General features: G+C 46.8%; 1 protein-coding gene across 1 annotated transcript; it reads right to left on the bottom strand.

Moving 5' to 3' along the window:
• Positions 1-2,669: 2,669 nt before the first annotated feature.
• FOXO4 (forkhead box O4) lies at positions 2,670-24,409 on the bottom strand. The gene is made up of 3 exons (XM_069015515.1): positions 23,618-24,409; positions 12,115-13,347; positions 2,670-7,982 (listed from the first exon to the last, which is right to left on the bottom strand). Exons 1-2 carry the CDS (start codon positions 23,999-24,001, stop codon positions 12,133-12,135), a joined length of 1,599 nt encoding a protein of 532 aa, XP_068871616.1. The 5' UTR covers positions 24,002-24,409; the 3' UTR covers positions 2,670-7,982; positions 12,115-12,132.
• Positions 24,410-24,459: the final 50 nt, after the last annotated feature.

Here is a 24,459-nt window from a genome sequence, read left to right as displayed (position 1 = left end):
GCTGCTTTCCCTCTGCTGGGGCTAGGCCAGCTTGTACTGGGCCAAGCTGGTGCCTGGGCAGTAAAATGCCAGGACAACTGGTGCTGGGCAGTACCAGCTGAGTCAGTACTGGTGCTGGAACAGTGGCACCAGTGCAAGGACGATTGGTGCTGGGACAGCTGCCACCAGGCTTGGCTAGACAGTGCTGGGACTGACACTGCTATACTATCATTTAGTCCCAGCAAGGGCTGGGCAGGGATCAGGCAGCTGGGTGTACTGCTCTCTGTCAGGGGGTAGCACTGGTTAACCATAGCAGCCTCGCTGCCTCCAGCCAGCTTGCCAGTCTCCCTGCTGTCCCTGCAACAGCAGCTCTGTCCCCTGCAGGGCTGGGATGAGCCACAGCAGCCAGTTCCCCACAGGGCTCACCGCTCCCAAAACCGGCAGCGTGCCTGCAGCGCCGGGCAGCCCAGGGCTGGCTCCCAGCCTGCTGCCAGCAGCAGCATCCCCACCTCCCACTGCCACCCAGTGCTGGCCAGGAAAGGGACGAGGCAGTGACAGCACAGCTTGGGCTGGGGGTGAGGGGCTGCCTGTCCCCGGTGATGGGACACTGGCTCCCTTTTACCTCATCTCTACATCTGCACTAAGGGCTGGCCTTGCAGGGACTGGGGCAGCAGCCACACACTAGCTCACAGACAAACACCAGCCACACCAGTAAGATGAAGGGCTCCATGCTCTGTCAACCCTGACTAGAAACAAGTAGAGCTGCTGGCAAGGCCAGGAGAGACTGCAGGCAGTCACACACTGCATGCAACAAGTCTGGCAACTTCAACGCCTGGGTCCCTGTCCTGGTGCCCCTTGCATCCTTCATGTGCTTGGGCCAGGATATTCTTCCCTATTGCTCTGTGGCTGGAAGAACTGACAGAATACAGGGTACCTCACCTTTGCAAGAACCTTCCAGGATATCCTGCACGTGGGAGCTGAAATACTGTGACTGTACCAGGGATTACCGAGGAGAGGATGCAGGCACACGCCCAGAGCAGTAACTGAGTTTCTTGCAATGCCTGTAGCAGAAGTGCTGGCAGGTGCAGCCAGGACTGCTTTTGTAACAACTGAGCCATTCCCAAGCTGCATGGTGGGAGGAATGGTGTGTCCTAGCCCATGGACAACACTAAGTCACACTGTAGCAATTGTACTGCCACAGCTCCTACAACCCACCCGTTCAAAGTCAGGCCTCTGGCTGGTGCTCCTACCACAGCCGTGAAGGGGAAATAATAGCACACAGGAGCTGAGGACAGCTCGGGAGAAGGCAGCGTGCACCCACCATCTCCCTGTGCCCCAGCCCTCCTTCCTCACACACCAGCTCCACCACAAAGGACACAAGCAGTAGGGCAGCAGCCTTCCCCACTGTGCTTCCACACATGGGCCCATTACTGGTGGCACGCAGGTGTTCATCAACCAGCAGGGGTTGGAGGCAAAGCAGGACTGTGGCCAGAAACCCAGCTGAGCAGAAAAACTGTTTTTGTACTGGCTTCATGTACAGATGCTCTGCAGGCAACTGCTCCATAGGCCAAAGTACTTATCGGGACAACCTGGGAGAGCTATGAGGTCTCCAAGACTGAAAGAAAAGTTGCAAACACAGTGCATTGAACCCACAGAACACAGCAGAACTCTTGGTGTCTACTGAAGACAGTGTCACACCCATCAAAAGCAACCCTGAGCCAAGGCATTCAGGTCCCATTCTGTTCTCCCTGGCAATGCTTAAATGGCACAGGCCAATGCTCAAATAGGTATAAGAAGTGTTAATGGCTACTGGGCAAATGCATGGTCCCCGCTGTGTGGCAAGTTTTGAACACATCCCCTTTGATCCAATCAACTGCAAAATCTTCAGCATTTTGTGTCTCCAACAGCACCCATCATTACGTGCCTGCAAGAAGCCCCAAGTACCCAAGGAACAGATGAGAGGCGGACAGCTCCCCTAAGGATCTCCTCCTAATTCCCCATTTTTGTAAATTGGATTAAATCTTGAAGCAGGACCCTTAAGACCCCCTGAGAGCTATTTAGTTATTTGCATTAACTGTAGTGAAGAACAGAATTTAAAAACAATATATTGAGTATCCAAGGCTTTGAATGCATATTTCCTAGCTGTACACATATTGTGTAATTTCACAAATTAGTCTTTAGCCCCAGCAGTGTTAGAACATCCCCAACTTGCCCTCCGTGTGTCTAACCAGGCCAGTGGAATCCATACTCTACACTCCTTCCCTTGTTTTTCTCTGATCTCCTTACCTGCCACCACTGCTGCTGACACAAAAAGATATTTGAACGTAGCTATACAAAACAGAGTCACCTTCGGCACTCAGGTCTAGAAAGGCAAGGAATGAAGGGGCTAAAACAACTCCAGACTAGTCCTGCAGGATTTAAAACTCTCCAGGGTCAGTTTTAGGGCTTGGCACCCCATAGATCCCCATGCACTGCCAGCAAGTTGCAGCAAGGGGCTCTACACACTGCAGGGCACACCAGAGACTTTGTGGGTGGTCATGCTGCAACCCTTCTGCCTCTGGCCACCTAAGGGGCATTCCACTGGGGGGGTGCCCCAAGAGGTGAGGATGGCAGAGGAAAGAAGACAAAGGCAAGGAAAAATAGCTGGCCCTTGCCATGAGAACAGAACAAACTGGATGAGACACAGAGCAGAGGATTACAGGTTTTTATTTTTCAAACATTTCCCCCTAGTCTAGCACAGTCTACAGTCTTGCTAGCACAGATGGTAACAAAGCCTGTAATGGTTCAGAAGTTACACTGCTACAGAGAGCAAACAAAAGCAGAGGTTTATTTTATAAAAAAAATTTATTGTGAGAAATGGGTGGAAGAGTGCATAGGGCATGTGGTAGAAACTATGTCAGGTAGTGGTGCCTGCCCTGTGTGCAGCAGACATCTGTGCTAGCAATGCAGAAACCTTTCCTGGGATCACACCAGGTGAAGACTCCACTGTGCTGGAAGCACCATTTCACAGAACCACCCCCACTGCCGTAGGAAGGCGGCTCCTTTCAGGAGAAGTAACCTATCTTCTATGTAGCCAAACCTCTCAAGACACCCTGGGGAACCCCACACCACCAGTCCCACACTGCCCTTCTGAAAAGCAACCAGGGCTCTGTTTTTGTGTCCCAGAACATCCCCTTCTACCACACACCATAACACTGCCTCAGCCAAAGAACCTAAGTGCAACACTGGCAGCTCTTACACCTTCAGCTTCTGCTGCCTCTTCTCCTTGCTTTACACCACAGTATTAGGAGTGATTTTGATTCCATCAGATACTGCTTTCCATCAGCTACAGACACGTCAGGGTGCAGGGAAAGACATAAAGGCTAGTGAAGAGAGGGGATCCCTTTCTTGCAGGCCGAGCAAGTGTGGTGATGGGTTAGCACATGCTCCGAGCTTTCACACACACAGATCTTTCAGGCTTCAGAAGTCACCTCTTCTGCTTGCTCTTCCCCACATTAATTAGAACATGTTTTTCATTAGACATGCAACTGAGGCAAGCCCTAAGCTATTCCCTGTTCATGCTCATGTCCCAAAGTTGATTGATTTTCTTTGGGGTTTTTTTTGTTTGTTTGTTGTTTTTTTTTTTAAATAATGGATCCAAACTTTCACATTTTGGTGACAGTCCAGGACACCACTCCCAAGGCACTCCCACCCATGGCACCAGACACAGGTTACTCAATCCTGGAGCAAGCCTAGCCCCAGAGCATTTGAGTGTGGCTATAAATAAGCAACTAAGTAAGAAAATTAACAAATTATCATCTACATAAAAGCTTTCTAGGCATTTCCTTTGGAAAAGCTGATTAGTGCTACTTGCTTCTATTATGACTCTTGTTTATGAATACACCCAAGCTCTGGAATGCTTCATTCCTCTCATCAGGATGATTTGACTGCTGTTTTTAAAGCAGCACAGAGACTACATGTTTTAGACACACCAGCAAGGAAAATTAAGGGCTCCAAGAAGCTTTCAATTTTCCAAGCTCACACATGAAGCTGGAAGTATATGCTTGGAAGTAAAATATGCTTAAATTATAAAGAAAGTTCAAGCAATTTGCTAAACCCAAGTGTAAATAAAAGCAACAAGTCTGCCTCCTACCAAGATCCATGGGCCTAGTTACCTGAATCCTTTGTGGCCCTGAACTGCATGGTGGCTTCAATGCTGCGTAAGATGGCATTTGATCCTCTGAAGATGGAGAAACTTGTTGCCTGAGCTCAGTGAGGACAAGGAACACAGCATAAAGTAATGCTTCATGCCAAGAGTCCCCTGCCCACTCCCCTCAGGCACTTATCCAGGAGCATCACTCCCCATGTCACTGGCCCCTTCCCATCTCACCCCACTCACAGCTGCTCTCAAAATCCCAGCCCAATCCTTCATTAGAGCAAAAGCTAGCCCAAAGTATGGGGCCCGTGGTGCTAATGCAGCATGAAGAGCCACCAAGACATTATCTGGGCTCCAGCAGCAGCAAGTAGCAAATGCTTTGGGCAAGAATACAGAAAAATGGACAAGTATTGAGCAACCCTGCCAGGTACAGCCTTTCCACAAGCAGCAGTTTAGGACCTTTAGAGTCTCCTGTGTCCTATAAGGAAATATCCCAGGCTAAAAAATGTCAAGGTTTATGATAATGAAGTGTCTGTAGAACTCCCAAATTCTCTGCATCCCTGCCCTCTGTGCCCACAATACAAGCCATCCTGCTAAACATACAAAAAAGAAGGTAAGTTGCTTGCTTGAGCCTGCAACATTACATTCATCGTTTATTGAGCACTCCACAAGTCTTCCAAACGCCATTCTCAGCACTAGTGCACTCTCAAGCTTCTTCAACCACTGACAGCTCCTGCTGTATTGAGGAGACAGAAAGCACCTGCACAGACTACTGCAAGGCAGAAATGTCACTGGCAGGAACCTGGTACAGCAGGACTCCAGCCAGAGGTGCTCCTATCTCCAGTGCTGTCTCCAGAAGTACAGCCTGGGAATATGGAAAAAAAAATAGGTATGCACTGTACTCCTTACTGAAAGGACAGGATCTTTTCTGAGCTCTCACTGTAGGGCACTAACCATGATGAGCCCTGGTGCTGCACCTCCTTCAGCAGGAACAGGCCAAGGACACGCACCAGCTGAGATTGTGTCAGATCTCCCTGGGGTGCTACCGGAGTGTTCAGGGCCAGGCTCCCTGCAGACAGAGATCAGGCCAGCTCCCCGGTGCCGTCACAGTTGAGGGACACTTTGTAACAGCCTGAAGGCAGCCCTTCTTTCCCACAGACCAACCCAGCCAGAAACAGCTCACCATGGATTTCTGGTCTGAAGCACTGGTTACTAGAAGTGTCTTTTCTACTGCTTTGGGTTCCATTTTCATGGGAAATGAGCCAGAGACTCACATTTAACATGAACACACATACTGGTGTCTTGTCCTTTGATACATGGCTGTGAATCACGGGCAGCCATTCAACTTGCTCTGTACATCATTGGATCAAGTTCCCTTCAGGACCCAAGCTAACAAGGTAGCATATTATGTGCCAAATAACATAAATCTTTCCAGTCTGTTCACTGCAGCTCAGAATGGCTGATTCTTACATGTGGCACGTGCCATCAGGTGTTTGTGGAAAGGGTATCTATCCACTTGTGTAATGAACTAACTCCAGTGAGAATGTTCATCCATGCCTCAAGTCCGCAAACCCTGGGATCCCATCGTAGGAGCCACCTTTTTGTTTGTTACAATGAGGTGTGGCCAGACATGTAGATTCTGGGTAAATCTGAAACATCACTGGGAGGTCTGCCATGAAGGCAGCCTTCAAAGCAAAGGTTATCAAACTATTCAAAGGCTTTGATGGCACAGCATGCTGTAGATAAGACTTTTGAAGGCTCCTTGTTGGAGGTAACCAGGCAATCACTCCTGTTCCAATCTGCACTCAAATGAAAATGAAAACAGAGCAGACAAGCTGGTAGAACAGTATGGCTCATTGCACTGCATGATACAAACTTTCTGAACTGAAGCCACCTTCAAAAAGGACTGGAGAGTCTTTCTGCCAGACCAAGCTTACCAGAATACCATGAAAGCACCATGTCTCCCACAGATCCTGCCACTGCAAACACCAGAACAGTGACAGGAACATGCCACTAATGCTCTGAACTTATCTTCTGACCCCTAATTTCTGTCCTGCAACAATACAGAGACAGAGCAGGATCGCAGGTGGACTTCTGAGGGTGAGCCTACAGGCTTCAAGTTCCCCAGCAGTAGTAGAAACATCAGCAAGAAAACAAAAACCCTCAGAAACCAAAAAAGTGAGCTACCAAACACAACTGATCACGCCCTCCATAAGGGCTACGCAGAGTGTCAGCAGATCTAGCACGATCCAGTCCACACCATCTCCTTCGAAGACTAGGGAATCTGTCCTGTGGATCAGCTGCAGGCCAGCTACTTACGGGATTAGCTGAGAACAGCACTGTTAATGATTAGCATTCCCTCCATTGTGCTCTTGGCTTGGCAGGAATGCCCAGCCTGAGCAGCTGCGGCTGAATGCCCTGCCAGGCACCTTCCCTCTGCCTCTTCTGGGGAGAGCAACCATTCCCCAGTTACACTGCAGTGTCCTTCCCACTTTTCCAACAACATTTTCAGCTTCTTGGCCCAAAATGCCTTAGGCCTGCCCCCTCCCATACTGTAGTGTTATCTGGTATGAAGGGGACAGATGCAGCAAATGTGTTTTGTTTCTTTTTATCCAATAATCTCGTTTTTCAATTAAAATATATAATATATATTTAAAAAGGTTTAGAAAAGCTTCTATGTAATTTGCACCTACTTTTACATATAGATTACAATAATGTACAACTCTTCCCCACAGTGGTTTGAAACCACAGGGACCTGCCAATTCCTTCCCCTCAATCATATACATCATCAAACATCAAATGTGTTTGTTCCTAATACAGCTCTGAAAAAGAGACTGTCACTGTTGCCTTCTCAGACGGAGAGAGGCGTAATAGGGACAGACATTACATTGGCTTCATAGTCACTGTAGAAAGTTCCCAGATTAGTAAAAAAATATTTCATCTATAGAAAATGCCCTTCTGAAAAGCAACCAGGGCTCTGTTAAGGCCACACCCAGGCTTTCCATTTTGCTGCTGTAGCAAGACAGATCAAAAACAAACCCAAAACAACGTTTTTATGTCCCAGAAAGCAGCTACTAGCACCTGTGCTTATTTTACAGCAGCCTGGTGTATCAGGAAAGTGCTGAGAACAGCATAGGGACTTCTCAAAACATGCTTCTGATTCAATGGGGCTCAGTTGGCACAGTGAAAAACTCAGTGTCCTCCTGTTCCACCCAGGGGGACAACAGGAAGCCTTCTATACCACGACAACCACCCTTCCCTGCAGAACGATGATGGATGCTCCAGCGATGGGCACACTGAAACCAACCCCTGAAACAGCACACCCTTCTCCCACAGGGCTTCTACCAACAAGCTCCCTCCAATTCCTCTGCGAGTCTGTGGGATACCAAGTGCACATCTGGTGGCTTCATCAGAAAGTCCAACTACTTTGCCCCATGAGGCAAGCCAAGCGAGAGCAGAGCCAGCCCTCCACCAGTCCGAGGCACTGGGAGACTTTCTGCCATAGCAGAGAGAGGACAGCCAGTGAGAGATTCCTCCAGCAAACCCAACTCATCACACAGGAAAACACTATTGCCTGGCACAGAGTCTTCTGGCCGAGGTTTTTACCAGGGCTCCTCTTTGGACATGGGTTTCTCCAGATGGTCCAAGGCAGGGTCAGGTTTGTAGGAAGAGCCATGGCACATAACAGGATTATTATTTTTAAACTCTTCCTGTTGCAGCCAGATGCAGGTTGCCCCTTCTTCCCAAATGGGCAGCCCCTTCTGCCCAAGGCATGATGTGCAGGGAAACTGAATCCAACATGCTCCATTCTCTTCTCTGCTGGGGTGGGAAGTGAAGTCAGAACCCAATGTTCAAAACCTGAAGGACACTAGGAAGAAGAAAAATAGAGTGACTGGTTAGAGCTCAGCTTCAGTGGGAATCCTGGATGCATAGATAAGGAGTTAATTACTACCAATCTGGCCCTACAGAACAAACAGACCACAAGACACCTCAATCAACAGAGTCAAGTGGAGGACGCAATTAATTGCTCAGCTCCAAGCTTCAGAGTAGACTGAGACAGAAAGACAGAAAGGTCAGAAGTAAGTATTCCTCCTGTAAGCTGACAGCACCAACAAGACTCTGCAAGATAAGAAAGTTTAAAGAAGGACTTGGCTAACACCGGAGGCATTGAAGGTAAGCAGCAAGGAAGAGGAAAATTACTCTTCATCTTAAACAACCACAAGTATCAATTGCTAGGGAAAAGACTGAAAAAGAGATTTTTAGAGATCACACACAAACTGTTTATGTTCACCCACTTAAAGAAATCCTGACTCTACCTTCCAACTAATTAAACATTTTTAGATATCTCAATCCCCCAGAAGTCCAAAGATCTCATCTCAGGTCTTCTGCCTCACCTCAATAAAGCTGTCACAACTCGTTCAAACAAGCCCTGGAATAAGTCTAAGCAGACTTAGGACACTGACATAAAACCACCACTGTAGGTCTATGATCCACTTTTAAAGGCAAAATAGTGAGATAAATGTAGGGCATCCCATCAGCTGCATTCAGTAACAGTGAGCATGAAACAGACTTGTGGAAAGGAAAAAAAAAAAAACCCACAAGAGGGAATCAGCCCCAAACAGGAAAAGACAGAAAGTTAAAACAGAAGCCAGAGCAATAGGCTGCTTTTGGAAATTACAGGTTTATGAGGGTTGTATTTATTTATGTTCTGTCAGACAAAAATCCAATGTTTGGAGCAAAGGGAATTAAATAGAGCAAGAAAAGCATGAATCCAGACCAAACCGGGCAAGGGATAGAGAGTTCTCCAGAGTCTGAAGCTATAGGGAGTCTAACTGAACAGCTAACAATAATTAACTAATATCCACCAAAACAGTGGATGCATTTTACACTCACCGATGAGACACAAACTACAGCACTTTACAAAAAAGGCAATTCTATTTCTACGCTGTCTTCCTCTGTGGCTAATAGCTCAGTCTGTGGGTGCTGCATCGCTGCTGGGTAGAGACAAAGTTTCATGTTTGTTTCAATGGATGATCTCTAATCTCCATGCAAACAAACACAGGCAAGGTTCAAACAGATTCCTGGTGAAGCTGTGGACAAGCTCTTTGGCATTTAACTTCCAAGAAGAGCATAAAATCACGGGAGCTTTGAGCACCATGAGTAACACCAACTAGCTCATATCTTCCTAAGTGCTGCAGATAAGACTAAGGACTCTTTCCTGAAGATCTCCTCTTGCCTACAAAGACAAATATTTCCCCAGTTCAATTTTGTTCTGGCTGCTCAAATCAGACTGTGATCACTGTGATTAACTGATAAACAGTTTTTGCTCAGCATTATACCCATAACTGACCCAGAAGGCTATGAGTTAAGCCCACAGGAACTACTCAGGACAACTTTACGTTAGTGATCACTCAAGAGTAGCTTTTGCCAATGTGAATTTAAGATGGAGAAAAACATAGTAATAGAAAGGATATGAAAGGACAAAGGCCTGCCACACCAGAGCAATATTTAGCTTTCCCTGAACAGTGATTTCCAAACAGAGACCCTAGGAACTCACTGCAGTAAGGGAGAACCACCACAGTCTTGACCTCCTCACAGACACTGATGTCTGCAGCTCACTTGGTTTTGGAACTCGTTAATTTGAGAAAACATTCTGCTTTCTTTTACCAGGAACACTCCTATTTCTCTCCACAAGTGCCCTGCTCCCCCTTTGCTAGAAACCTGATCCTCTGTCTTGGCAGCCTTTTGCACAATAGTTGCTCTCCTTTGGGGAAAAAGCTCCCCCCTCATCCCACTCCATAGACTCCAGCACACAGGCAAAACAGAAAAGCTTTGCAAAACTCAGAAAAGGCAAACATAATCTAAGGACAGAATAAAAGGCTTGAAGCAAAGCACACTGACAGGGTGTGGCCTCTCCTCCCGGGGCAGCACTGCTGTGACCAGAGCACAGAGAGGCACGTGGGACCTACGCTTTCTGCTCAAACACAATAGTGGTTCAGAACTTGTTCCAGATCTCACTCCTTCATGTCCAGCACATTTCCCAGAAAGTATCACCTCAACTTCATGTGTGGAACAAAGCAAATCCAGGGGTTTTAACATCAGTAGCTCTGTTTGGATTAAGCAATTCACACAGAATATAATATGGAACAAGAACATAACTGTGCTTTTAAGAACTCATGTTCTCCCTCTTAAGCACTTGATTATATACACATCTTCAACAGTACTAGACCCTACCCTTTGATAAATAATTCCTCAGCTTCTCTGCTTTACACTCTTAAAAAAATAATCTCTACCTGGTATGCTGTAAACAGAGGTCTTGTCTACCTGGCCCAGGAGTGCAGGACAGCTTGTGCATGTTTTGAAAACACTTCTGTGAAAAATTTCATCCCTGAAAAGTCCACAAATATAATGGCCTGCCCTAGCATGGCATAAAACCAAAAAACCCCAAATCCTAATATATAAACAAAACCCACAATATCCAGTGGAAACACTGCTCAAAAGGCCACAGCCTCTGTCACTAACTTGCAAAGTCCTAACACAGGATACCATTGTTTTGTCAACCAAATTTGTCTTTGAAATCAAAACTGAGTTTCTGTATTTCACCTGAAGATATTCAATTTCAGACACTCAGTAATTCAGCAAATGCACAGTTAGCAAACACACATCCCTATAAAAAGCCCCATAAGGAAACAGAAAAGCTTGAATGATCCTCCTCTCCCTACAATAAAGAGATCTGTTAGGTACAGACAGAAGAACACTACCAAGAATTGAAATCCTAAGCAGTGGGATGTGACTTGGAGTAAGAGGGAGTTAAATTGTGTTTAAAATGTCAACATATAGTGGTGCATCAATATGTTCACACAGTTTAAGTAACACCAGCTCACAAGAGAGCATTTACTCTGTCTACACCCAAGACACTTGTTGAGAATGGCTGCACTGACAGGGGTCACTTAGTCCAAACCACCTCCAAGTGACTCAGGTGCCTAGGAAAGAGTTTTGAGGTCAAGCAGATGATAATTTCTGTCCCCATGATTTTGAAGCTCAAGGGCTTCCCACAACTGAAGCAGTATCTGCAATTTGCCCTTACTTCTGCCTGCACAGCTGGACAGTACTAGCAGTTAAATTTGTAATACTAACAAATACCATATCTGCCTCCTAAAAAGGAAATATTCTTGGCAAGGCTTCCACTTTCCAACCAATATCCAGCCTATGCTCCAGTCTGTCCATTTTCCATCAGCTAACTGAGTTCCAAGTATGAAGCAGACCTTCAGCTCCAATTCCCTAACTCTTCTACTGCCTCTGGTTTAAGTATTTCAAATCAGGGTGTCACACCCTCAAAAAATAAGATATTTTTAAGTCTTGTCTTCCTTCCATCTCCATCCACACTGAAGATTCCTGTTTCCCATTCCAATAATGGGAAGCAATTCAGTAGTTAATGCTGGTGAACCAGCTTACCTGACTTTTCAGACTCTATTCCAGGTTAAGGGCAGGGCAGAAGGTGTGATAAGAGTGACTGTGACCTGCTACACACAGACCAAAGCAGACAGTCATGACATGAACATGCTTTGCTACTACACATACTAGAGAATTTTGCAAGGATAATAATAACCTGGATAGAAACACAGCATGTGCTTGGCTCATTTCAACCATTCTGTACATATTGGTGGATGTCTTTATTCATGGAATCAGCACATGCTCTCATGTCAGATGTAGGCACTGCCTGATGTCCTGTGATGGAGTCATCTTGGGTGACAGGAGACAGCAAGAGTTTCATTCCAGTTGCTGTTATATTTCATAAAGGAGTTGACTACCTGGTAAGTGAAATCCACCGACTTTTACACAGCTTTTTCTCCTCCTAAAAGGGAATATGACTCTTCCAAAAGCTTTTTACTAACCTTTCAAAGAGGTTCCTTTAACTGTTGCAGAGTTGGGCACAGGAACCATCCCAGACAGGGCTGCTTCCTCTACTGAGCTGTAGCATTTTACATAACTACACCTACCTTTTTGTGCTCCTGAAGTTAACTTGGTACCCAGGTATGGTTGGAGGCCTGTGAGGTGCTGGGATAGCTGGGAGTAGGCAGAATAGGTTCAAAATTAAAGTCCAGTCCTCCATCCATGAGTTCACTGTTGATTATGTAATCCATATCACATTCAAGGTTCTCCATATACATGTCAATGTCCAAGTCAGTGGGCAGCTTGTCCTGGTTCAATCCCAAGGGAGCAGGGCTAGCAGATGAAAGGAGCACTGGACTGCCCAGCTGGACTGACTGGGCAGTTGTTGCAGAAACTGGAGCCTTCAAACTGGTGATGCTGGCGGTGTTTTGAGGAGATGTCACTATGGGAAGCGTTGATGGCAAAACACTGGCACCGACTGGTTCTGCCTGCTGCTCTGCAGGCTTTCCTCGTGGATTGCCTGAGCTCATCTTACTCTGGGCAGCTTGTCCACCCAGAAGCAGAAGAGTTCGGCTGCTCATCCTGTTACCAGTCTGTGGGAGAACTGGATCCACCTGAGTCATCATAACATCCCTTGGAGGCGGAGAGCCTGGTGTCAGAAGAGCTTCCAAGGTCTGAGGGGCAGAGAAATGGCTGACAGAACTTTGCAGTGAAATATCAACAGGGTTAAACAGGGAGTTGCCAAAAGTCTGACCAGCTGCATTTGGGCTCTGCAAGGAAAAGCTGGAATCTCTCTGGATCTGACCACTCGAGGCAGATTGCTGGGTAGATAGCACAGATGAGCTGGGAGACATCAAATTTAACCCATCGATGAGCTCAAGCTCCTCAGTCACAGTTGGTGGAACATTGCTGGATGCACTGGAGTACACGAGAGAAGGAAGCAGCTCTTCGTCATGGAGGTCATCCTGCTCTGTCAGGATCGGAGAAAGCCTGGCACTAATGGTGCTTGCATTGGAACTGGTTCGAGGCCGGAAGGTGTTCCACACATCAGAGTCCTCATTGCTTCTTGAGGACGGGCTCCCAGGCCACTTAGGAAATTGGGAGCCAGGACTGTCAGCAGAGGATTCTGGTGCAGACTGGAGAGGAGGCTTCTTCCTGGATGCTTTACCTCTGACTTTTGCAAGTTTGCTGCTGTTGTCCATGGAGGCAGCTCTTCTCCTTGGTGCTTTTCCACTTTTGCCACCCTCAGGATTGAGCATCCACCAAGAGCTCTTCCCTGTGGCTTCATTATGGACTTTAATAAACTTGCTGTGCAGGGACAGGTTATGTCGAATAGAGTTCTGAAAAAAAAAGAAATAAAACCCACAAAATGTGAGGACCTGACAGTTGACACACCTCCCACCTAGAAACCTCACAAGCTTAAACGCATTCAGACAGTATCCAGAGAAGAAAGTTATAACAAAACCCTGCTATTTCTGTCTGAACATGCTTTGCAGCACTAGCAAGCAGTGCCATGTTTCACTGCAATATCAAGGGTGAAACTACCATGAAACTAGCAGCTTTCAGCTAGCAAAATACTAACACAAAAGAACTTTAAAGACGCTACAAAATCTGCAAAACATTAGGCATGTCACAGAGCAAGTAAGCAAGTTCTCAAACACAACCTGCAATTTCAACACAAGCCTACCTGAATTTGAGCTATTGCTGTTCCCACCCTTTTGTCACCCTCTTTAACCAGCATAAGCCTGGCTAGATTTTTTCATATTTATATGGCCAGTTTTCAGTTAGATTCAAGCAGAGCATAACAGTGAATCCAACAGACTGGGTGAAGAGAAATGGCAGAATGCTTCTACTCAGTGCACCCACTAACATCTCCACCCCAAAACCGGAGAAATGAGAGCGGAACTCTGAGGAACAAGAGTCCTAGAATCCTGGAGACTGCCAGGCTCCCTCTGCAAGGAGGCTGTGTGCTTTCCTTGGTGCATGTTCCTGACAGGGTAAGATGTTCACTGGATACTGCACTCCCACACAGCACATGCCAGTTTTAGCCTCTCCCATCTTTCTGCTGGGTCAGACACACGTTCCTTGCCTCTCCCAGCTCCCTCCTTTTGGTTTAGCTTTGCTGAAAACTGCAGGTTAACATGTCTGTACACCATCATCAAACTCAGTTTTCATCCTGCAACTGATAAACTCGCCAGTATTTTAGAATCAGGAAGCAACCATCTCATTGTTTGAACAGATCCTCCATAAACTCCCCTTGAGGCCTATGCATTTATTTGATATCTGCACTTAATTTGTTCAGATGGCTAAGTTACAGATCATTAAAAGGTGCTGCACTGGAAGCATAACAGTGGTCCATGAGCAACACCTTTTTCATATAACCTAGAAGTTATATAACAACCTTCAGCTTTCATGCATACTCTCTTAATTCTGAACAAATTAACTGTGCTTTTATCATCTTTTTCCACCAACTCTCAACACAGTTCTTTCCTGCCTGCTGCTTTCCCTCTCCCCACCCTTTTCCTCTCGGAAAAGCCCTCACCATGCTAATTTTGGCCACCTCACCAAAAGTACTATCCTAGAAAAAAGCAGACAGAGATAAACAATACAGGCAAAGTGGAAAGTTTTCATGGAGAGAGAAGGAGATCTGAGAATCATCCTGGCTTAGCTCTTGTTTTAACCTTTGGCTGTTGAGGATTTGGAGAAGACTGGCTGCTTGCTGCAACTGGTATCAAAGAATACACATGCTCCTAATTGGAGAATGACTGCAGAGCCATAGCCTGATGGAATATGTGTCAGTCAATGCTCTTACACAGTTTTATTATTTGAGCTGTTCACAGTAATAGCTGCACAATACTCCTGCCTGGCACCTTCCCTAAACAAAGTTTTCCTTTCCTTCAAGTGTTGAAACAAGTAATTCAGACTGGTGCACTGTCTCCTGCAAGGCTGCTGCTTTTATTTCCAAATAATTCCACCCCTTTTCCCAGGTAAATGTGCCTAACTTTGAATGCACACTGCTGCAGCAATGAAACCATTAGATTGTCACTAATTCTTTATTTATTCTCCTGAAAGTAACCTGTGAACTCATGATGGCATCCTGGGTATCATAAGAGACAATCTGAGTAACTAAGTTTTGGCTGAAAAGCAGCTTGAAATAAGACATCTTGGAATAAGACTGGGATTCACATGAGCACAGTGAAGCCTGGTACCTTTTATGAAACAGTCTCAAAGTGATTTTACATGTTACTGCTGAACTGACATAATGGCTAAGCTGTAGAAACAGATAATTGCTGTACCACTCCTTCCTTCCTCATCTTCAAACTCTCATCCTTCCGTAACACAAGCATCTGTGACCCTATAAGCCAGTTCAGAGAGCAAACCAAACTGAAAAGCAGCCTTACCCTTCCTTGAAAACTACTTTTCCTGCCTCTTTTATCTCTGCTTTTTGAACTACCTCACTGTGGGGGTCAAGCACTGAAAACTAAACAAGAGAACAGAACGTGTAGTTGGAGGCAGAGGAAAAAAAGCTGAATAGTTCTTTCAACAGGGTTAACTGTTATCTAAACTGCAATGCCTAAGCTATTGCTTTTGCACCTCTCCTGCAGACTGTGGGAGGCAGCTCACCACTGCACCACAGCACCTCGAGCCCTATCTCACCTGCAGGACCAAGCTTGCCACAAGCTGCAGGCTCGAGCCCAGGGTGTCCCAAACTCCAACTGAACCCACACACCCACCAGCCTGGGTGCCGTGGGACAGCACCAGAATGCACCTGCTAGAGTGGTTCAATACACCTAGCACATGGAGGGCACCCTCAAATCTCACTGAGAAAGCCAGGGACAGATGAATTATGCTAAAATAATCACAGAACTGACAGAAGAGGAAATGACAGAGTTCGGTCACCCGGGCAACCCTGACATATTTCCTTTCTCGATGTTAAGCAACCCACACCAGAAACATACAGATGACATTAACTTTTTAGATGCTCAACTTCAGCAGTGTGGGAGGCTCCCAGTTGGTCTAAGCATCTGCAAAACACACAAGATCTTGATTTAGATCTTGACACAAAAATCTGCAACTCTTTGATCATAAAGAAGCATGACCTGAAGGAAGAGGTGCAGGCAGGAATCCTTCAAATCCTAAGGAACATCTTCAACCATTAGGTAGGGGAGGTTATTGCTATTTATTTAGGTATCTTATAGTGGTACTTATGGCTGCCTGTTAAGCATTGCCATAAAAAAATGCCAGCCTGTGTCTGTAAATCCATCACAGATCAAAGATGATTCCTGCAAACCACATTCAGACAAAACCAGTCTGAAATTAAGGACAGATAGTATGCAAAAAAAAATCAAGTTCGGCTAGAGACATTTATTGCACGCTGAAGGGTGGACCCTTCCCTAGGTCACAACCACTGTGTGTTCAAACTAGGATATATGGAATAGCCACAGAAGTGTGGCTAGCAGCTTATGCAAACTATTCTCTAAATCTTAGTTACCAGAACATTAAGTCTTCTTCTTTGATAAAATCTCCTAACCACAGTTAAAGGACAGCAACACTTCTCACCATCAAACCAGGCCTGCCCCTACACCAGCATTAGTGCTGCTATGGATCCTGCCCAGCACCAAACACTGCTTTGGTCTCACATCAGGGAATTAGCCACAGGACCTGGTAGCACAACCAAACCATTCTCCTGCCCAGTTAGCCTTCTGGGCAACTGCCACAGATACCATGGAAAATGCTCAGGTGAAGTGAATACAGAAGACTGAAGGCCAGTGACAACCTCTCCAGGGGCCTATATAGCTTTGTAGGTACAGCTGAGGTTACCTACCATAAAACTGAAGTTTACAGGAGCAGAAGGAGGCTCTTGTGCCCTGCCCAGCAGAGCTCATCCATGCACCAGTGGTGCATGGCCTGTCCTAGCAGAGCACTTGGGGCCAAGCACAAGCTAAGCTCAGAAAGACAAGACAGAGCAGCTATCCTTCCAGGAGACACAGTGGCTTCTTTCCTTTCCTGGCCATTCTCCCAGGATACATCAAGTTTAAACTACAAACCACAGAGGCATCAGATTTCTTAACAAAAAGTCTCTCTAAAGGATGAGTGACAGAAAAAGAAAAAAAAAGAAGAAAATATATGCAATCTCTGCAGCTGCCTGTAATACACTCTCACTGCCTTGGAGGCATACAAAGAACTTGGTCTCATCCCAGTGCAGGCCCATGTTCCAGGCCTATAATTGTGCCGAATTATCATTTGCCATGGCATTCTTGGGAGGCTGCAAGGGGAGAGAACGCTCCGCCTGCTGTATTTGTCAGTGCCTGTCTCAGCCACTTGGCTCCAAAGGCTTCAGGAAAACATCTTCCTTGTAGAGATTTTGCACCAGCAAGTAAACAACTGCTCCAGAGCCAGGGAGTTGAAACACTTCCCCTGCAATCCCCTTCCAGAAGGCACACACGAGCACAGACGTCAAGCTCAGCAGACGGGGATCTCTATCTTAGGAAGAACATTTTCCTTTCTGTAATCTTTCAGTGGGAGGCCAGAAGAAGATGATCACAGCTCTCTAAAAAGCAGGGACAAGACAGGCAGGCATACACAACAAAAGCTGCTCGGGATTAGATAGAGCAAAGAAACTTGTTGGAACAAGTAATACCAGCAGTCCAGGAAAAGCCTTCTCTGAGGACTGCCTGGAAAATTGAGCTGTGCTGCAAGGAATAATCATTCAGCAAAGCAGCTTTCCAGAAAAAAACTGGCAGGGAGCAGGGAAGACAGCAAAATCTTCAAGTAATTTGACTGGCATTGCATGAAGCAGATGAATGTTCACCAAAAGACGAGCTTTCCCTGACTTTTAAGGGGAACAACAACACTCAACAAGGCTTCAAATGAAAAAAAACCAAAACAACTCATCCTTCATACTTTTTCAGGACATTACAACAAGAAGGGCCTATTAGTGTCACTTTAAGGAGGGCTGAGTGTATGTTGCTACAACGTGATGGTGGGCCCTCTTCAGAGCTGAGTACTCATCAGTTTTCTTCCACCTAAAATACAGGACACCTGGTGACCCCACATTTGCACTACTGTCCTACTTCTGTGTACTGCCACCAGCCTTATTTTCCACACCCAGCACTCTGCCATTCTCCCATCCACAACACCCTGCCATGCCCAGCTGCCTTCCTCCCTCCTCACCTAGGCCAGACTACATGCTGTGGCCAGACCATTTAAGGACTAATGGGATTAAAAGGTAAAATACGCTGTTAAGAGAAAGATGATGGACAACATCCACTTGTGTTTGCCAGGTTTCCATGCTGGACTCCTCAGTATAGCATCTGAACAACCCTCATTCAGCTTCTGTTCATTATTTCCCCCCTGCTTTAAGGAAACCCAGTTAGGCTATCAGCAGCTGGGACAGAGAACATCTCCCTGCAGCCAGGACTAAGCACATCACTAATACCACATGAATGCATTTGGGCCACATGAGGTAATGGCAAGAGTCCAGCAGTTTCTACCCACCCTCAGCTACACTGGATTCAAACAGCCAGACCGACCCTCCCTCCCCTTTGTGGCAGCAACTTCCAAGAAACCAAAATAAACCAAAACTAACAGAGAGCAGCACCTACAACACCATTAAAGAGTAAGTGGACTTAAATGAAGTACCAGTGATGACAGCAATGACATCACTATTCCAATTCAGTTTAGAACATGTAGTTCTTCATTTTTAATGTCAGAAGATTTAATGGGGAACCGTATCCTTTCAGGCATGTGAACTTAGGAATAAACACTACAGGCTTTCTCAACACAGTCACAGAAAGTAGCCTTTCTTCACAGACTGAGGTCAATGGCTCTGTGCAGCAGAGACACCCCCTGACTCCACACTGTGCCTCACCTATGCACAAACCTGCACCAGGCTGAAGGTTGGGCAGAATTACACTTTGCTCAGAGCCAAGATGCTAAGCTAAAATTTTATGTTCCCTTTTGGTTTATGGCATCCATTCAGTTTTGCCTCAGTGAAGGCAAATATTCTGAATGTCTTTTCAAATCACTGCAGCCATTCTGTACCTAAAGGGGGCCTACAAGGAATCAGGAGAGGAACTGTTCACAAGAGCACACAGAGTGATAGGACAAGGGGGCTTCAAACTGAGAGTAGGTTTAGATTGGACGTTAAGAAATTCTTCCCTGTGAGGGTGGTGAGGCCCTGGCACGGGTTGCCCAGAGAAGCTGTGGCTGCCCCATCTCTGGAAGTGTTCAAGGCCAGGCTGGATGTGGCTTGAAGCAAACCTGGTCTATTACAAGGCATCCCTGCCCACAACAGGGAGGTAGAGTGAGATCAGATCTTTAAGGTCTCTTCCAACCCAAACCATTCTGTAATCCTGTATCTTGAAATTATCATTACCAAAAGTCAAAGTAAACCCAGCACTGCCACCAAATGTTCCCATCCAGGTAAAGGGTTTCTTAGTGAAATTAAAGAAAGTTCTCCTGATAGCAATTTGGCCCCTTACCTGTTCAAGTTCAGAAGCTAAGGTTTTGACCAATCTGAGCAAAAAAAACCCATTACAGGATACAGGGACACTCCAGCGGCTATAAAGAAACAGCTAATGTGCCTATTTTAGGAACTTATCATTGCTTATTTGCAGATCTGACGACAGAAATAAACAATACATTTTTCAACTTTACCAAAAGGAGTGTTCACATAATTTTGTATCCACTGAACTGGAATTTATTTGCAAGGCATAAAGACAGCCTGGTAGAATCTACCAGCTGCAACACAGCAGAAATAGTCCAGAGGATGGACAGGCTTGCTTTTGTCTGCTGACCTATTCTCTTTCATGGAGGAGCTTCAGAGGGCCACAGGATGAGCAGCTGCTCCAACCTGAGGGAGCTCTGCACGTGCTCTACCAGGAGATCAGATATCACAGCTCTGGGAGAGGCTGGGGACCTTCAGAGCCAGCACTAAAGCACTGAAAGCCAGTGAAGTGACTCTATGACTGAGCCCTCAGCCAGGGCTCCTGATCCACCTGGTCAACAGTTATTATCAGCTACGTGCAATATGCACATAACACAAGGCTGGAATTGAAGGTTTTTCAGGAAAATGCTGCCCACTCTAACAAAGATTAAGAGCCAGACAAGTTTCCAGATGGGTGACACCTTCTGTTTTAGACAAATGGAACACTTGGCAATTCTTAATTTGCAATACAACTCCTTGAGCAGTTGCACATATATACAGACATATGTACATGTATGAGGGTACATATGTTGTGTATGTGTATATCCATGCAAACATTTGAAGTGAATGGGGAGTACCAGGATGCAGAGGTGTGACATCAGTTTCCCATAACTAACGCAATAGTGCAGAATCTTTTGTTCTTTATGTTGCATGCATAGGAGACATGTGATTTTTGTTTCAGTGACATACTTTTGGAGGGTGAAAAGGACAGCTTTAGAGTTTATTCTGTTCCTACAAAGGAAATGACAAGAGAATACACAGTTTGTTTCACTAAGAAAGACGAGTCCTTCATATTGTTCCTCCCTGTGCCCAGTTTGCTCATAGTATGGATGTAACAACCAGTGCAAACTGCTTCTGCAGGGTTTACCCACTTCTTTACTCAAAACCCTTAACACAAGTAATCTCAAAACCAAAAGGAATTATCCTCTTATCCATAGATATCCACAGACTATCCTGCAGAGCACCAAGGGAAGGATTATGAAGAAGCCCCACAACACAACCCTGCAAGGACACTTCTGCCTTGCAGGCTGGTTAATTCTTAACTTCAGTTGAATTCCTGCAGGGAAAGGAGAGACTGCACACACAGCAAATTGTCCTTTACAAGGTGCTTGAAGCACTTGAAGAACAGCAGACACCATCTTCCTCGAAAACACAGCTTCTTCCGGAATTCATGGAGGTTACACCCTGGCAGTCTGTAACAGCTGCACTTCCCCCAATTGTACAGCGGAGAAGGACAGCTCTAAATTAATTATGAAACAACAATGAGTTTATGGGGTTTATATTAACTAAAGTAGATTAAGAGTTTTTAAAGACACATTGCTTTTAATTACTTATTCAAAATACTCTATTAAACTGCACTACATACAAATAGAATGTATTATCAGTTTGGCTCATCTAAACGAGACACAAATGCCAGAACTCTAGAGTTGTACCACCATCTTAACAGGCATCAAAATGCTACAAATACCTTTAACAGCAGCTTCACATTTATTTCCTTCATCCAGAATCATTCACCTCAAAATTGAGAAATCACTGAAGCTAAGACAACTCAAGAAGTTTTTCTTTTATTTTACAGAATAAAAAGAAAAAACCCAAAACATGCAAGCAGAGCTTCATAGCTCTAAAAATAACAAGGAAGAATAAAACAAAAAAACCAGACAGGTCCACTCCTCAAGTGAAGACATGCCTTTTGTTTATCCAGCTTGTCTTAAATATGCACCTATTAATTATACTTTAAGTCCACAAAAGTCAACTTGAACTGACTTGACCGACTCCACATCTGTAAAACTGTAAATGTCTGACCTCCCTTCACCTAAGGCATCTGAATGCAAACAGACTAAGGTCAGTAAAACAAACAAAACCTCTTGCAAATCTATGTAACTATGTGTTAATAGAAAGAAAGACTAGAAGTAAGTTCTATGGTCACACATCCTGCCAAGCTCTGCCAACAGGATTTTGAGAGTGAGCAGGAAAGAAAACATACTGTATTTCTATCATGGTTTTCTGTTTGTTGGTTAAAGTCAAAAGCTTTAAACTGCCCTAATCATAAGACAGGCTGATTCCCACCACGGTTGTTCTGCCCACCCTCATCTTTCTTGGCAAGAAGTTTCTTTTTCTTCTCCTTCTAAAGCCAGAATTAGTCTGTTCCCAGGCTGAAAAAACAGAAACAAACTTCACACTAAAAAGTCAATCACAGAAAAGCTATGACAGCATCTGAGCAGGAATCTCACTCTCGTGTGTGCCCAAATTCTCACAGTGAACTTCAGGAATTTAAATCTACCTACACGTGTCCCAAAAGTCATACGTGATTAAAACACAGAGTAAAACTGAAGACTGATGGTCCTATTACACGTGAATGGATATAACTAAGGAACAGCTGTACTGAATCAAGCCAGAAGTGTACTTATTCCAGCATCCAGTCCAGCAGGACACTTCACTATATTCCACCTTCACCGTGGTATCAGGGGAACATTTTGGAAACCACTCTGAACTTTAATCTGAAGCACTACTACCAGACAGATACACAGACATATTCCTGACAAGAAAATGCACCAGTTCTGTCAAATTAACATGACTGCATGCAGGAGCAGTAGGACAAGGAGGGTAGCCCTAGCCTGAGGAAACAAGAATTACCTTCCAGTAAGAACACCAAAACCCAAGTGCTGTCCCAAATCTGAACTTAATAAGCAGGATTCAACCTACACATAGGAGTAACAGAAAATAACCCATATTAGTTAAACTAAATGCACTCTCTAGGAACTGCTAGTGAGTGATAAATGGGAAAGGTGGAAAGTTTTGTATTGATGTGTGCCAGCCTAAGCTGTGACAGCTGCATCCCTCTCACCATGTCTCTACCCTCTCGAGCAAACGTTTGCACTCACACCACCACGTGGTGTGCCACTTCAGAGAGCTGAGCCAGCTGAAAGCCAACCTACCAGAGACAGACGTTTATTTATTTGTCTGAAATTAACTCTCTGTCCTCACCTACTGCTCAGTCAGACAAGCAGAGGAACACGTGGCTGTAGTCACAGTAGCCCCAAACCGTGCTGGCTGGACCTCCTGCAGAACTGCAGCGTGGATGAACTGCTAATAAATACTGCAAACAAGAGTGTAATTCCAGTCTGTAGTGAGAGCAACAGATCACACTCCTTAGAATCCAATCTCCATGGCATCCACCCCGATACATTAGGACAGGCTGAGGGGCTATTTTGCAAGCCAGCTCTCACATTTCCTTTTCTCTTTGTTGGGGTTCTTTAGACTAAAGATAAGGGAAGACGAGGTGGCCACATGCAGAGGACTGAAACAGTCTTGAGCTCTTTTAACGGAGCTCTGCACACACCTCTTTCCAGAGCGAGAGGAGAAGACATGGCTAAGTCTTCAGAGCAGAATACAGCTTTTCCAAACTCCAGCAGAGTACCCCCAGCACTGTCCTGGGACACAGCACCCTTTTCCAAAGGACCCTTTTGAAAGCCAAGCACGCCTGCTGTGACACAGTTATTTATACCGAGCCTTAGCAGAGTCACGTGACAAAGAACTGCGGCCTTGAGATTAAAAACCCTTCAAGCGAGGCTTTATCGTGCACAGCAATTCGGATATAGCCTGTTAAATGACTCTCCCTTCTGTCCTGGAAAAGTTTCTAAACGCAAAGAGCAGCCTCGCAGGGCCATGCCATAACCACCCCCAGCAGCTGCTCTAGCTGCACGCAGCCGAAGCTGGGACTGGGTCTGAGAAAGCCCAGGAGCTCTCAGCAGAGCTAAAGCCCAGGCTCCGCAGCGTGGGCACCACGCGCTGGCACCGACGCCGTGCCTGCAGACGAGCAGCAGCAACAGGTGAGGACGGAGCGGGCCCGGCCCGGCCCCGGCACACAAGGCCTGTCCGTCCCGCCCCGGCCAGTCACGCACCTTCCAGCCAGCGGAGCTGTTGCTGTCACCCTTGTCCTTGAAGTAGGGGACGGAGCGCACCATCCACTCGTAGATCTGCGCCAGCGTGAGCCGCTTCTCGGGGGCGCTCTCGATAGCCTGGCTGATGAGCTCGGCGTAGGACTGGTTGCCCCAGGCATTGCGCCGGGAGCCGCCCTTTCGCGCTGCCGCGCCGCCCGCCCGCGCCCCCTCGGCCCGGCCGGGCCCCGCCGCCGCGCCGCCTGCGCCCTCCTCCGCCGCGCCAGCCGCGCCGCCCGTCTCCGCCTCGGGCCGCGGCAGCGGCCAGGTGCAGGAGCGCGGGCGGCTCTGCGGCTCAAAGTCAGGGTCGATGTCCGGCGACGCCGCGGCCCCACCCGGCTCCGCCATGGGCACCGCCTCAGCCCCGCCGAGAGTGCCGGGCCCGCCACCCCTTTGTGCGCCCCGGGCCCGCCGCCGCGCCGCTCTGTTTACCACGGAGCAGCGCCACTCCCCGCGCCTGCGCACGCGGGGCACGCCGGGAGAGGTAGTCCCGCCGGGCCGGTAGCGAGCAGCCTGGCACGGCCGTCGGACTACGGTACCCAGCGCCCCCCGCGGCGGAAGGCGGGGCGTGCCCCGCAACGGGGGAGCGTGGCAGGCGGTGCGTTCGTGTGACTACAGCTTCCAGCGGGCAGCGCGGCGGCTACGCTTACATAACCCGCCGGGCCCGGTGCGGGCCTAGTGCCCCCGCGATGGCGGAGCGGTGATGGCGGCATGGTGGTGGCAGCCCCGAGGCTTCTGCGGCTCATCCACCCGCCTCAGAGCGTTCCGCGGCACTCCGGGTCGGGCCGGGAGCGCCGCTCCCTCCG

This window comes from Aphelocoma coerulescens, chromosome 4A (assembly GCF_041296385.1).
Source record: "Aphelocoma coerulescens isolate FSJ_1873_10779 chromosome 4A, UR_Acoe_1.0, whole genome shotgun sequence".
In the NCBI taxonomy this organism is placed as follows: domain Eukaryota; kingdom Metazoa; phylum Chordata; class Aves; order Passeriformes; family Corvidae; genus Aphelocoma; species Aphelocoma coerulescens.
Note: the sequence above shows the minus strand (reverse complement) of the source record. Positions and strands in the feature narration are given on the sequence as shown.